The following is a 15,861-nucleotide window of genomic DNA, read 5'->3' as shown; positions in this document are numbered from 1 at the left end:
TTTAATATTAAATTTATGTTTAAAGTCACCAAAGGAGCTTAATTTGGTCTGTAAGATCTAGGTACATAAGCGGCTGGCTTTCTTGCCTAAGTTATTTCTAGTGAAAGACTAAAATGCAAAGTGCCCACCTATGTACATACATAGTTCGAAATTGGCTTGGACGTTCTATATTATTTTACCGAAGCCTTAAAGACGGAGTTAATGAATAAATAACTGCTAAGGCCAATGCCGTTTATGTGTCTCTACCTTAATATTTGTTTTACATGGCTGATATATTGAGGAAGTGGTAGCCATTGAAAATATAATGTTGGCTAAACGGAGTTCTGAATCTACCGAGGAACCCACGACTATTATGTGTGCTCGTTTTCTATTTAAAGGACAAAATAATGTCATTATTTAATTCCCATGAAAAAACCGTTTCAAAATACATATTTATAAAAAAATCTTTCCATTTCTTCTTTTTTCCAGCATGTCGAACAGAATTTTGGAAGATTCCCCAAATGCTCACATCAACAAGACCATTTTGGATCGTTATCTCAGTTTGCCAGTGAAGGAGAATATCGTTCAAGCCACCTATGTGTGGATCGATGGTACCGGTGAAGATTTGAGGTGTAAAGATCGCACCTTGGATTTTATACCACAGAAGCCAAGTGGTAAGTACAAAAAACTGTAAATGAAGAAATAGGATTCAAACGTGTTTTGATAAATTGTCGCTTACAGCCTGTTTCACTATTTCGAAATGAAAACGAACAAAAAACAACCAATCATTACTTTTTGAAATTTTATCCATTGAGTTTCTTTCCAATGAGTTTGGTAGAAAATGTTGCATTCATCTTCGTACCGACATACAGAAATGGACCCTTAAGCTGTCAATTTCATTGAACATCTGTCAAATAAATTACATATTTTTGCAAAACAAAACAAAAAATTAAAATTCAAATTCATTCGAAACCAATCCTCGTTGTCAAGAGGCTAATGAAGCAAAGATTCCTCTTTGCATTTCTGATACAAAAATCACTTCCCCCTCTGCAACAGTTCAAAGATAAATAAAAGCCAGACATGGTGTCTGAACGAAACAATGCCAATCGAATGACGCCGAGTGTCTCTTCTTTGTTTTGTTCCGTTTTTTTCATTTTATTTTTATTTTCATTTTATTATTTACCTTTTGGGAAATTAGATAAATATTTATTTGAAAAAGCGCCAAGTGTTACGAATTGATTGATTCATTAGGAGGATCGTTGATATACTGTAATTATATATTTATTTACTTTTTTTGCTATTTACCTTTTGTAAACAAATTACAATGCGATGCAATGCAATTATGTTTCAATTGATTGGCGAGAACTTTTCTAATTGGGAAGTGATAGTAATTAGTTGGAATGAAAAGGGGTAAAGCATATTGGTTGGAGGGGTGATAGTTATGCAGGCTAGATAATAATGGGTTGTTGAGTGTTATGTTATAAATGTTCCCTATAATATAATAATATGATATAATAGCTATATGAAACAATTTTAATGTCCAATATTAAAGTTTTTATTGTAATAATGGAATAATAACAAAAGAACTCAGGCCTTATTTAATTAGGTGCCAATTTAAAATAGGTTCAGACATTTAGGGCAAACATATAATTTATTTGACAGATATTCAAAGAAATTGACAACTAAAATGATACGTTTTATTAAAACATCGTTGGTGTAAATAATTTCAACATAAACCTTATATAAATAAAACATATTCAACAAATTGATTTTAATAAAACGAGTATTTTAATTTGTCAATTCCAATAAATGTTTGTCAAATAAATGACATATTTGCCAAAAACACTTGTATTAGTTGCCAGTGTAAATAAGATCTAAGGCTTTAGAAGTGTCCATAAGTATGAACGATTGATTGATTTACATTATGCAATTTTCCTAGAGATAATTGTCTGTTTTTCGGTGAAAGAGTGTTGATGCCTTACCCCCCTCTCTCTCTCTCTCCACCAAACTACCAATTGCCGCAAGGAAAATTGGTTAATGTAAATTTTTACTAATAAAAAATGTTTTCAAACAAAGCTGACACTGTTTACTGTCAAACAACAATGAATATTATTAAATTGTATTATTCATAAAATGTATATGGTGTTCCGACAAGTTTACAGAGAAAAAAATCCCCTACTGATATAAACAACAACAGCTGAGAACAATTAATTTCATTGCATTTCTAAGAAACAGCTTTTGAGAAAACACTTAAGGGGAGTGTTTTCAATTTAAGCGTTATAAGAAAGATCACAAAGGCTACCAAAAACTTTAGATCAATAACTATAAATATTGGGACATTTTGGTCCCTATCTGAAGAAGTATTGGCTTCCCCTATCGAAAAAATGAGTTTTGTTTTTTCGCCGTTTCAATTTAAGGGAGAAAGTGAGAACACTCACGGAAATTTACGTTCAGAATAATCCCCATTAGGGTGGGTCGATTTGAACACCACCACGGGCGCCTGGATTTTCTGATTATTGGGATTTTACTGAACAAAAAAGTCCACTAAACTATATGCCTACGGTGAAAATCAAGTCCCCGGATTTTGGCTTGAAGTTTTTTTAAGGTTTTTTTTGGCTATTTTGGCATATATATGTAACAGCCAAACCACTGAGATTTTCGATCCAACACAAAGACAAAAATTGTAGCCAAGACAATAATTATTAATTCTCTAATACACAGCAAAACCATTGGAACGCTCCTTCAGGCAGTTATGGCCCCGAGAATGTGCACATATTTCGGAAAATATCGATAAATTACACTGTGCTACAAAATTTGACTCAAAGTCAGTGGGTGGAAATTTCCTTTTGGAGATGAAAGCCCTTGGTGAGTGTACTAAGAACGCAAAAGGAAATTTTCAGGATATGTCAAGTTTCTGAGATATGGTTTGGCCAAAATAACCTTGAAAAAAATTTCAAGTCAAAATCCGGGGGCTCGATTTCCACCGGTCTAGTGGACTTTTTTGCTCAGTACAATCCCAAGAATCATAAACTCCAGGCGTCCACTATCACTTTTTTCCTTCCATACAAATCGCCCCGGCCAAATCCCCATAATGTTTTAATCATGACCGCAACGATTATCCGCTATTATAATTTTAGCAAGATCCCTAAATGACACACCAACCAGCTTTTTATTGGTCACCATTTAGTTAGTTGTATTTTTTTTAGAGCTTTTGGGTCTTTATGTCACAAAGCACACGGTGCTCTTGAAACAATTTTAAATGGAAGGTGCTTACACCTCGGAAGTTTTTGCGGATTCTGAAACTACAATGTTTATAGATGAGAACAATCAAAAAATAAAAAAAAAAAACGCCGGAGCGCTTTTTAAAAAAATCGCGATTTAAGTTGACATTTTTAGGAGTTGTTTAGGTTTTCGGGATTTCTCTTAGAACCCGCAATTCCTATCAAAATGGGACTAAATCAAATGTTGTAGCTATGAAAATTCTCTACAAGATTGACTTTTATGGTATTCTCGTCGGTTTTACCATTTTTGAGATATAGAAGTTCAAATTGGGACAATTCAAATTCAATTCAATTCTGTATCGCCCCCTTATAAAACAATGTCATGACTGCAAATTCCCAACAAACAAAAACTTCCGAGGTGTAAGCACCTTCCATTTAAAATTGTTTCAAGAGCACCGTGAGCATGGACTTGTCCACTAAAAATTATGTCAATCTAATAATAAACATCTCCTAAACTGCGCTTAAGCTAAAATTCTGAACTTTTAGTTCAGTTAGTTACCCACGCTCATTAAAAATTCATCGATGAAGATTCTAAAAAGATGACATGCCAGATCACTTGCACCCATGATTGAATGGCATCTTTGGCATCGAACATTTTGCTGGGTACTTTAGGGTCGGCAGGGTTTCAAAGGAGCCTTGCCTGCTTGTCTTTGTTGGCTGCTTCATTTCTGACATAAGAAAAATGAATGAATAAAGAAAGGCGAGCAAATTTTGAACTAGGTTACCCTTTTCTTTTTTATACCCTCAGCATTTATGCTAATGCGAGGGTATATACACTTTCATACGGGCAAATGTGCCTCATCGAAATAATGGTTTTAGACCCCAAGTATGTTTGGACGAAATGTATTTCAGACAATTTGGAGTCGATTTAGCAATGTCCGTCCGTCTGTCTAGCTGGCTGGAGCGCACGATATCTCTCGAACGGATCTGCCGATTCATTCCAAGATGTGGCCTTCGTAATATTTTGTCCAAACTTAGTTTAAGTTCGAAGATGGGTTATATCGGTCCACTGTTTCCGGTACCTCCCCCACAAAAGTTTGAAAATTTTCGGAAAATTTGTGCGCACGATAACTCTTAAAGGAAGTAACCGATTTCACCCATACTTTGCACATCGTGAAATTTCTACTAAACTTAGATGATGTTTCAAAATGGACTCAATCACACAAAATTTCGGATAAGTTCAGATTTGGTCCTGCTCCCGAATCACTTAGATTTTTTTGAAGCGAGGGGCAAGTCCATATTTCTTAGGAAAACAGCCCGAAATGTGTAAAAATCCCTATGTCACCATATGTGGCTGTCGGAGAGCACTATAACTCTCGAACTGTTCAACCGCGTTGGTCCAACATTTGGTCTTCGTCATATTATATCCAAGCTTAGTTTCATGGGGTAATACCGGCCCACAACTTTCGGTACTTCTCCCCAATATTTAAAAAAAAATTAAATGCTAGAACGATATCACTTGAATGGGGCAACCAATTTGGTCCAAACTTTGGATCTCCTAATATTTTGTCAAAATTTAGTTTAACTTCTAAAATGGCCCATATCGGTCCTTCCTAAGGGTACCTCCCCCACAAAGGTTCAACATTTGTGTCTTAGAGCAGTTAATTCCTAATCCACATTTTTGTCGGCAAGTTCAAATGTCCAAAAAGGGTCACAAAATTCTGAAGAGACCTTAAATACATTCGATCTGTCCGTAGGTGAAAGTTTCACTTCACATTGGCTGAGGGTATATATCTGTCGGCGAAGCCGACTGACACTTTTTTACTTGTTTTCTTTAATTCTGAGAATCATAAAAATGCCATAAACGCTTTTTTCAAAGATATAATTTAAAATTAAATAAATAAGTAAATAAATAAAAAACACGTCTCTACTTCCTGAGATAATAGCCCAAAAGCTCCAAAAAAACCTGACTGCACCAACTAAACTAGGTAGTACGTAAGATAACCCTCGAAGGGAGAAACCGATTTTTTCTAAAAATTGAATATTGACTACATCGGACTACTCTTTTGGGTACCTCCTACACAAAGTTTGAAAGTTTGCACATTGAGGACGCGTTTGGGATAGGTTTTACATTTTAGGCAAAATATTTTGTATGCGGCAAGTTCATACTTCCTGTAAAATTGGCCCAAAAAACTCAAAAAAAAAATCCTATAGACGTCAGAAGTATTGTGTTTACTTCTTTCCTTCAGGTCCGAGGCCGAGGGTATGTATATCTTTGTCGGCTCTTCTGACTGATTCGATGCCTCTCGAAGGGGGTAACCGATTTGGTCCACTTTGCATTTCTTCCAGTAATATATCAGGCTAGAATATGGACTATATCGAAACTTTGCATATCGTAAAATTTCTTCCTAACGTACGAGTACATCAATTTCAAAGAAGGTCTATATTGGACAACACCTTCGGGTATGTTCTCACGATGGTTCAACAATTTTGAATTCAATTTGAAGGGCAAAATTGTTTTGAAATTTGTACCGAAGATAGTCCCTGTATTCCTTATCACAACGATATACTTTTTTCGTGAGCTTCTTGATACAATAGTCCAAAAACGCTAAACAAATCTGCAGTGATCAACTAAAATAAGCTGGTGGACACGATATCGTGGATACTATCGAAAAGGATTATATCGGACAACACCTTCCGGTATCTCCCGAGATTAACAATACAAATTTTTCGCTTATGGGCAATTTAAGGGCAGCCCCGGGATTTTTTGAAATGTCCCAATTTTTAGGCCCTCTTTTTAATTTTAATCTCTATATTTCTCTCCATATTGGTCCAAATGTTCAAAAATTCTGCCTAAGTGGTATGTTTGCCATATAAGAATGATTACGGGTTTTTTGTGTAGACTGTGTTGATTGAGTGCCACCGTGGTGCAATGGTATGCACACCCGTCTTGCACACTGAATATCTGTGTTTGATTTCCAGACCAAGCAGCATCATATTTTCAACGGTGGGAAATACTGTTTTGGACAGTCACAAGCTGAAGATATTTAAGCTGATGACAAAAAGTCGACTGATATTTTTTTACTTGTTATATATGAAACTAATAACATTTTTAACGTATCGGGTGGTGAATCTGTCATTAACATATTAGGTGGATGTCCAACTATAGCCTGAAAGCCCTGAAAAAAATTGGGGATTTTGGACATGTCCATGTAATATTTAGGACTACTATTCGTGATACTTGGTTTTTATACAAGCGGAATTCAGGAGATATAGAAAAATAAGTATAGTATGAAATAATCCAGGGGAAACAATTAAACAAAATCGACACCGAATTGTTGTTTTAAAGTCGACACAAACGATTGGTACTTTTTTCTTGTCTTAAGTAATTTTATAAATACATACATATTTCCTTTTTTGTATGGTGTATTGAACATTTATTTTACACAAACCCAATTCTCGGTGGCGTATGAATTATGTGCGTACCACATACGCATACAATTGCAAAATTGATATTGTAATGAGCAATTTTCAATTAACCGTTATAGTTAATAGAAAATGTTTTTTTTTTTATTTTATTTACCTTAAAATACGACCCTAACTGTTATAAGGTCGTTTAGATTAGAACATTATTGATATGTAATTTTGTAATTTATTTTCAAAACGTACTACAAGCAATTCAAAATAATCATGAAAATTGCGCGTTGCAAAATTCATTTGATGGACAGTTTCAATTTGTCAAGAGGTTAATTTGAAATGCAAGTATTTGGGGGAGGTTTGGCATTTCCCCGCTTTGACTAGACTCTGCTGTAGGGGTGAACATTTACTGTTCAAATCTAAATAACCACATGGTGTACATATGTATGTACTATGCAAACATGTGTTTAGTTTTGGTTAAGACATTGCAATAAAAAAGCATGAACTTGACTTTTATAATTGAGAAAAGTGGTTGGCTGAAAGTTGGACTGTCGGATTAATTTCATGCATTTTGATATCAAAACCGAAAATACGAAATCCATTGCACTACAAAGCGTAATCATTTTGTGGTTGTCATTCACATGAAACTATGACAATACACAACAATATTTATGTGTGCATGTAGTACATATGTATGTATGAATATTTTTTTATTATTGTTTTTGTAATTGAGTGGGTTGTGATATTCGTGTCGTTGCAATAGCCAGGAAATATTATGACCTATTAGTAACAATCAGTTTCAAGGTAGCTTTTTAACAACCCTAAACTATTCAAATCATTTGTATATTATTGGAACGAAGTGAATAATGTAATGTATTATTATTTTCAATAATGACACATATTAATTATTATTTGTAACAATATGACATTAAACAAATTTGTTACAACTATTTAAAGCTCAACTCGAAAGAGAAATAATTAATTTTTAAGAATATTTTTCCAAAGGTCCATCGCAGCTATAGGTGTGGATTTTTAAGAATATTTTATTCAAAGGACCCTTGTAGCTATAGGCGTGGATTTTTAAAAATATTTTATTCAAAGAACCCTTGTAGCTATAGGCGTGGATTTTTAAGAATATTTCATTCAAAGGACCCTTGTAGCTATTAAGAATATTTTTTCAAAGACCATTGCAGCTATGGGCGTGGATTTTTAAGATTCTTTTTTCACCGGACCATCGCAGCTCTTGGCGCGGATTTTTAAGAATATTTTATTCAAAGGACCCTTGTAGCTATAGGCGTGGATTTTTAAGAATATTTTATTCAAAGAACCCTTGTAGCTATAGGCGTGGATTTTTAAGAATATTTTATTCAAAGAACCCTTGTAGCTATAGGCGTGGATTTTTAAGAATATTTTATTCAAAGAACCCTTGTAGCTATAGGCGTGGATTTTTAAGAATATTTTATTCAAAGGACCCTTGTAGCTATTAAGAATATTTTTTCAAAGACCATTGCAGCTATGGGCGCGGATTTTTAAGATTCTTTTTTCACAGGACCATCGCAGCTCTTGGCGCGAATTTTTAAGAATAATTTTTTAAATGACCATCTCAGCTAAAGGCATGTATTTTTAAGATTTTTACGAATATTTTTTTCAAAGAACCATTGCAGCAAAGGGCGTGGATTTTTACGAATATTTTTTTTTAAAGGACCATCATAGGTGTGGGCGTGAATTTGTAGAAAATATTTTTTTTTTTCAAAGAACCATTGCAGCAAAGGAAAGGGCGTGGATTTTTACGAATATTTTTTTTTTCAAAGAACCATTGGAGCAAAGGGCGTGGATTTTTACGAATATTTTTTTTTTTTCGAAGGGCCATCACAGCTATGTGCCTGGATTTTTAAGATTATCTTTTCAGAGGACCATCACAGCTATGGCCTGGAATATTTGGAATCGCAACCATATGCGTGGAATTTTTAAAATATTTTTTTTTAAAGGACCACCTCAGCTATAGTCGTGGATTTTAAAGAATAAATTTTCGAAGGACCATTGCAGCTATAGGCGTAGATTTTAAAGAATAATTTTTCGAAGGACCATTGCAGCTATAGGCGTGGATTTTTAAAAATATTTTTTAAAGTACCATTGCAGTTATAGTCGTGGATTTTGAAGAATATGTTTTTAAACGACAATCGCAACTATAGTCGTTGATTTTGAAGAATAATATTTCAAAGGACCATCGCAGCCAAGTGCATGGATTTTTAAGAATATTTTTTTCAAAGAACCAGCAGCTATAGGCTTAATGGCCTTGTCCTATCTTTTACTGCGGTAGTATAATACATCCATATATATTTTCCTTTGATTTGTGTTATTAAAAATTATTATCATAATTTGTGTTACTTTTTATAAGCTTTATTATGACACAAATAGCAATAAAAACAACTGCTATTACTTTTAATTACAACAACAATATTAATTTTGTTTGTAGGCAATTTCTTTAGTTTGTTTTGAAAACTGCACATTTTTTCCCACTCATTAAAAATCCATTCACAGCTACACTTTACTACCAACCCCAAGTGGCAACACGACAACAAACTCGTGGCGAAAAAAAAAACTATTCTCAGATATATCTATTAATCATTAATTTAGAACGCATTTAAATGAATGCCACCGCACGATATCATCTATCGATGGCATTTTTGTTTTACACCACATCATGATTGGCATCAACACTAAACTACGGACCGACCGAATGGATGTTATGCAATACCTGTCAAGCCCTATATTGAAATTTCCCTACATGTAAATTGCAATATAGTATTTAAGAGAGATGTAAACAACTACAGTGATTCCTAACTACAGTAAAACTGTAGCATGTGATCGATCGCTAATACCGTATTTATATACCCTCAGCCTTTAGGCTAAGGATGGTATATACACTTTGATACGATGAAAATGTGCCTCATCGAAATAATAGTTTTAGACCCCAAGTATGTTTGGACGAAATGTGTTTCAGACAATTTGGAGTCGATCTCGCCATGTCCGTCCGTCTGTCTGTCTGTCCTGCTGGTTGGAGCGCACGATAACTCTCGAACGGATGATCCGATTCGGTTCAAATTTTGGCTTTCGTAATATTTTGCCCAAACTTAGTTTAAGTTCGAAGATGAGCTACATCGGCCCACTCCTTCCTGTACCTCCCCCACAAAAGTTCGAAAATGTTCGGAAAGTTTGTGCGAACGATAACTCTTGAAGGGAGTTACCGATTTGGTCCATACTTTGTCTAGCGTAAACTTTCTACCAGAGTAATATGAGGTTCCAATATGGTCCAATAGGTCCACTCCTTCGGGTACCTCCCACACAAAATTTCGGAAAAGTTCAGTTTAGGGCCATCTCTCGAATCGCTTTGATTTTTGTTTTAGCAACTTGTATTCACTGCCCTCCATACGACGGTACAAGTTTCATCAGGGGCAAGTCTATACTTCCTGAGAAAATAGCATGAAAGTTGCAAAAAACCCCTATGACACTAAACACCTGCATGGATACAACTGAATATATCAGTTCCGACATTTTTCAACATTGAGTGAGTATGGATATGTAGAATGTAGTTTCAGTTACAAGTTGATACTGATACTTTTTCAAACAGGTATGATATGAGTTGGTATAGACAGAAAAATAGGAACATATTTGTTTATATCTGGTTTGTACAAACTGATATAAATGGATATTGGTGTGATACAATAAGTATTTATTGTATGTAGCCCAAACAAAATAGGAATTGAAATAGAAAAATTCCCACAGAGCTGAATTTTGGTGGAAAAGTAGGATTTGTCATTACAAATGAGGTCCTAAAAATCTCTGTTGATCCCATGCGAGCGAAGAAACTTATTCATGGTCATAGGTCATATTTTTGGCTTTTTTATATATCTCAAAAACTGTGAGCCTTACCAAAAAGTGACTAAAGCAAAAGACAACGACCGTAAAATTCTCTATAAGATATCGCGTTCCTAAGAGTCAAACGATAATGATATGCACATATAAAGCACCTATAACTTATTTGACCCGAAAGTCAGGATACAAAATCTGGTTACACATGGTGCTACTGGACCGAGTACTACAAACCAAATCAAAAATGTGAATTTCGAATTTCTTTAGAATCATTCGATGGACCAATAACAAATTCTGCATTATGAAAACCATTAGGAATAATAAAATCCTTTGATTTGTTATGGAGGGTATGTTATGTTTGTCATTCTGTTTGTAACTCCTCGAAATTATAATTTAAGATCATATAAAGTGTATATATTCTTTATCAGCCTGCTTGTACACCGATATAGCCCCATGACTGTACTACTGTGGAAATGACTTTAATGTCCCAAGTATGTATGTGGATAATACTTCGGTAAAGGTATTGTAGGTACATTCAGCTTCGAACAACCCCTACCTTACAAAGTGACGCGTCGTTTTAAGGGCTTTTGAAGGTATTGTTCTCTTAAGGTCAATCCCCGACCAGAACAACAACATTTTCGGCGGTTGTGGCCTGAGTATTTTAGCCATGAAAACTTATTTACAATTTTTGTCGTAAGATACTCCGTTCGGGCTCGGACTTGATATTGAAGAAGTATTCCTTTTCCCTTCCATGAAAACTTATTTACAAGTCGTTCGGACTCGGCGATAAAAGTAAGTCCCATATTATTGTGCCAATATGAATCGCTGTGCATTCATTGATATGGAAGAAGTATGCCTTCTCCCTTCCGGGATGTTGTAGGCGCATATAATATTTATTTAAATAAATATAATAAATAAGTAAATATAATATTTAAGTATTTGTTAAACTAACCATAGGAGGATGTGAATGCTATAGATTCATTCGTTCGAGGATGTGAATGCTATAGATTCATTTTCATGGTTACGTAGGATGACGTGAATGCTATAGCATTCACTTCCAAAGTCAATTTGTAGTCATTTACTTGTATACAATCGAATGTTTTTGTGATTAATGTACATAATATGACTAATTTTATAAATATCCATAATACAATAAATAAAAAATTATAATAATATTAATAGTTAATTAATAAATACAAAAAAATAAACTAATTACGAAAAAATTGGGTGTCATTTTTTGCACGTCTCTGAAAATTATTTGCAATAAATATTTGGAATATAATAAAACTATTTTTGATAAATATTCGCGTTTTCGTTATTAGGTCGGAAACTTTTGTAGTAGCCCTCGTACATTCCACTCACTGAAACCAGAAAAACATTCAAATTGGTGCGTTCAGTTGTAAGAGTTCATGTCTTTAATATTTTTTATCCCCTAAATAATAAAAATGTTTAAAAATTTACTTTTTTATGACTTTTTCCTTAGAACTTATTCACACATGCCTGTTACACCTATAGTATCTGTTGGTATCTGTATTATTTGAAAAATATCTGTTGTACAACAGATATTTGAGAACGAAAAAACAAATAAAGTTCTCACTCGTTCATACACAACACAGAACTGTTTCTAACAGTTATGTTATTGTGAGTATACACAACCCAAACAATATCATAACTGTTACACTCATTCCCACATTTATATCATATTATATCTGTTATGTATATGATATATCTGTTTTGTTGATATAAACAGTTATACCATTGCACGTGTTTATATGACACCCTGTGAGGTGGTTGGAGCGCAAGATAACTCTCGAACGGATCTGCCGATTCGGTCCAAAATATGGCCTTAGTAATATTTTGTTCAAACATAGTTTAAGTTTGAAGATAAGCAATATCGGTCCACTCCTTCAGGTACCTCCCCCACAAAAGTTCAAAAATATTCGGAAAAATTGTTCGAACGGTAACTCTTGAAGGGAGTGGCCGAATTGGTCTATACTTTACACATCCTAATATATCTTCCAGATATAGACCTGGTTCAAATATGGACTATGCTTGTCCACTCCATCCGTTACCTACCACACACACTTGCATTTGCTGCCTCAATTACGATATTAAAAGTTTTTTTAGGGGCAAGTCCATACTTCTTGAGCAAACAGCCCGAAGAGTGTAAAAACCCCATATGACACCATATGTTGTGGCTGGATATCCACTTCCATAACGGTCAATGTCGATCCATTCCTTTTAGTATCTCCTCCGCAAAACTTTTGATCTTTAATCCTAATCAACATTTTTGTCGGTTCAAACGCCCAAATTTTTTAAAAACCCCCTAAATATATACGTATTTTGGGAAAAAAAATTGTTTCAATATACACATGCTGAGGGTATACCTCTGTCGGCAAAGCCGAGTGATACTTTTTTACTTGTTTTTTATAACTCATAGTACGGTTACACTAGAGTTTTTTCCCGGGTTAACCCACTTCGAGAGGATTTATTTGACGTTTGCGCTATGGAATTTGAATATTGAATTTACTTTTGGGAATAAGCTTATCAGTTAGTTACCTTGTGAAGTAGTGCTATTTTTACTTTTAAAGTTAGCAGAGGTTGCACTGTATTTAAATTGTGGCCATTAAATTAATTTTATATTCCATAAACGTGGTTGTTGCAAAATGTTTTACAAAATTGGCAATATCCTATAAATATTGCAAATTAGACGAAATAACTCTCTTGGTGATTAAAGAGAGCTGAAATTGATTTTTACAAAAACCCGTTAGTAAGAGAATACATATCGCTCATTTACTCAAAGAGTGATACATCTCATATTAAATTTTATCATATTAAAATTCGTCTTCCCCACTTAAAAAGATTATTACACAAAAACTAAAATAACTAATAGGGCCATATTTTGCAAGCACCTAGCCAGATATCAGTTCTAAATTCCTGTGCAAGATCAAGCACGATTTGAAGTATTTTAGTGCTTCTTAAACTCAAAAAACGTTTGTGTTGAATTATGCGAAACTAATAGTAAATGAGCTGTAACTCGTCGAGTCTTAGAACTATCAGTATGAAAATTTGACACAGGATAAATTAGAAGTAATAGAAAAAATATAACTTGCTTACTCAGAAAACCCATTTTTGAGTTATGCCACTCTTTGAGTAAATGAGCGATATATACATACATGTTCTCAAACATACCCGAAGTGACAAAGGAGAAGTAGGTCAAGTGGTAGTCTATAAAGACTCTTGTCTCGAAAGACTTCGTTAGCATTTAAAGAAGACAATTTGGGGTCTCAATGAGTATGAATGTTGACAGAACTTATACGTTATTCTTATTCTTATTTAAGGGGTTATAGCCACTTACAAATTTTACAAAATCGACAATTTTTTAATTGGCTTATTTTAAAGTACAGTTAGAATATGTTGCAATATGTCGAGTCGATCGGAGATGAATCCGGAGATGAATGTTAGAAAGAGAAAATTCATTGTGATCTTCTGTATGCAACATCGAAGTTTGAAAGGCAGTTTTCTCAAAATGACATTTTGGAATGTGGTGCGAGAGACTTAAAAAAATGTTTGACGGATTTATGGCGAATAAAACTATAAATTTTTTTGTTAAAATTGAAATGTTGAAGTTGACAGTTCATAATTCTTTTAAAAAGGGGATCTTTTTTAATCCCGTTTCGCGTAAGTACAATATTATTAGGTTCTTAATGAACCCGCAAAAACATATGCTGATCGGTTTATCCGTTTTCTTCTAAAAAAGTGGTAGATTTGTTTTAAAAAAAATGCATGAAAAATGTAATTTTTCCTGCTCAATAAGTGACCATAACCCCTTAATTCCCAATGAAGACTTTTCATATTAAAAAAGCAAGTAAGCAAGTATCAGTAGGCTTTGTCGACAGAGATATATCATCGGCCTATGCAAATTGAGACGTTAATTTATTCTTTCCCATGAAAACTATACACTTAGAGGATTTTCAGAATTTTTGTTGGTTTGGTGCAAATATCCTAACAATTGTGGACGTTTTGAATAAATGTGTACATTTTGTTAATAAATTAGATTTGTAGGAAAGAACAACGTTTCAGAAGGATTCTCGGTTTTGGAAGAAAATTTTAGATGCGAAATATTTCGGTCAAATCCGATACTCAATTCGTAAATTATAATGCTCATCAGTCATTTTAGTTGGATCGGACGGGTTTCTATTATCTCAGCAAGTATGAACTTGACCACGAAAAAAATTTTCATATCTCTGTTCTGTTCGGTAGTTATCGTGCGCTCCACCCAGACAGACATAAGAAAGGCTGAGGGTATAATATTTAATTATTAAATCAATAGAAATTAGGACTTGAAGTCCGGTCAAAATAGACATGCGTATAAGGGGGAAATAGCAAAAATTCCCACAAAGCTGAATTTTGGTGGAGAGCTAGGGTTGGCCATTAGAAGTAACGTCCTAAAAGTCCCCATCGATCCCATGTGTGCAAAACAAGTTATTCGGGGTCAAAGGTCATTTTTGGAGGCATTATTCAGTTTTTTTAATTTTTCTCAAAAACGGTAATACTTAGCAAAAGCGCGCTAAAGTAAAAGTTGTAGATTCAATAATTGTCTACAAGATTGGTCCTTATGATTCTTAAAAAAGACTTACCATTTTCGAGATATCTTGATCTAAAGGTCAAATAAAAAATTAGCCGCGTAAGTACATTATGAGGCGAACCGGTTAAAGTAACGACACTATGTGTTAGCTACTTCCATAAGCTTTCAAACGATATCCACTTTGCAGTAATCGGTTCAGTAGAACCGGGTCTAACCCGGTTTTTAAATTTGACCTTTCGGGTCTAATAACCGGCAAACCGGATCCGCAACCGTTGAAAATTATACATTTCCGTAATCAGCGCAACAAACCCTACTATCGGACAAAACTTGAAAAAAATCGGAGAGTTTTCGTTTGGGTCGTTCCCGTTGGGCTTTCGATTATACATGTGGGTTAAATGGGATATTTTTGCATAAAATGACTCTAATGAGGGGCATACACTATGGGCATGCACGACAGCATTTGTAATAGTATTAGTAAATTTTGAAGTTTTTGTCAATGTATTTGGGAGTAGTTTTGGCAGGATTGAAATCAAAATAGTTTTGATTTTGTAAATGAACCCCTTTCAATCGGATGAATTTTGTTTATTTTCCAAATAACCAACAAATAATTTTTGAAAACAACAAATATTATTTGTGAGGAAATTAAAAAAATTGGAAAACTTCAACCCAAAATCGAGTTTTGGAGGAAAATTCATCATTTCTGGAATATGGATTGAAGGAATGCCACACACTATTCAATCACACACGTACACAAGGGTTCATTTGGCAGTGCAGTTTGGCAGT

General features: G+C 34.2%; 1 protein-coding gene across 1 annotated transcript in view; it reads left to right on the top strand.

Annotated features, from left to right (window-relative positions):
- Nucleotides 1–15,861, top strand: part of Gs2 (glutamine synthetase 2) — a 34,570-nt gene that overhangs the window by 4,270 nt on the left and 14,439 nt on the right. Inside the window, exon 2 of the mRNA XM_073977302.1 lies at nt 469–653. Within this exon, the coding sequence (XP_073833403.1) occupies nt 470–653 (184 nt within the window). The 5' untranslated portion in view covers nt 469. The remainder of the gene's footprint in view (nt 1–468; nt 654–15,861) is intronic.

The sequence above is a fragment of the Musca autumnalis genome, unplaced genomic scaffold (genome assembly GCF_047663935.1).
Source record: "Musca autumnalis isolate F117 unplaced genomic scaffold, ASM4766393v1 scaffold_3, whole genome shotgun sequence".
Taxonomy (NCBI): domain Eukaryota; kingdom Metazoa; phylum Arthropoda; class Insecta; order Diptera; family Muscidae; genus Musca; species Musca autumnalis.
The sequence above is the reverse complement of the archived record's forward strand: the minus strand, read 5'-3'. Positions and strand labels throughout refer to the sequence as shown.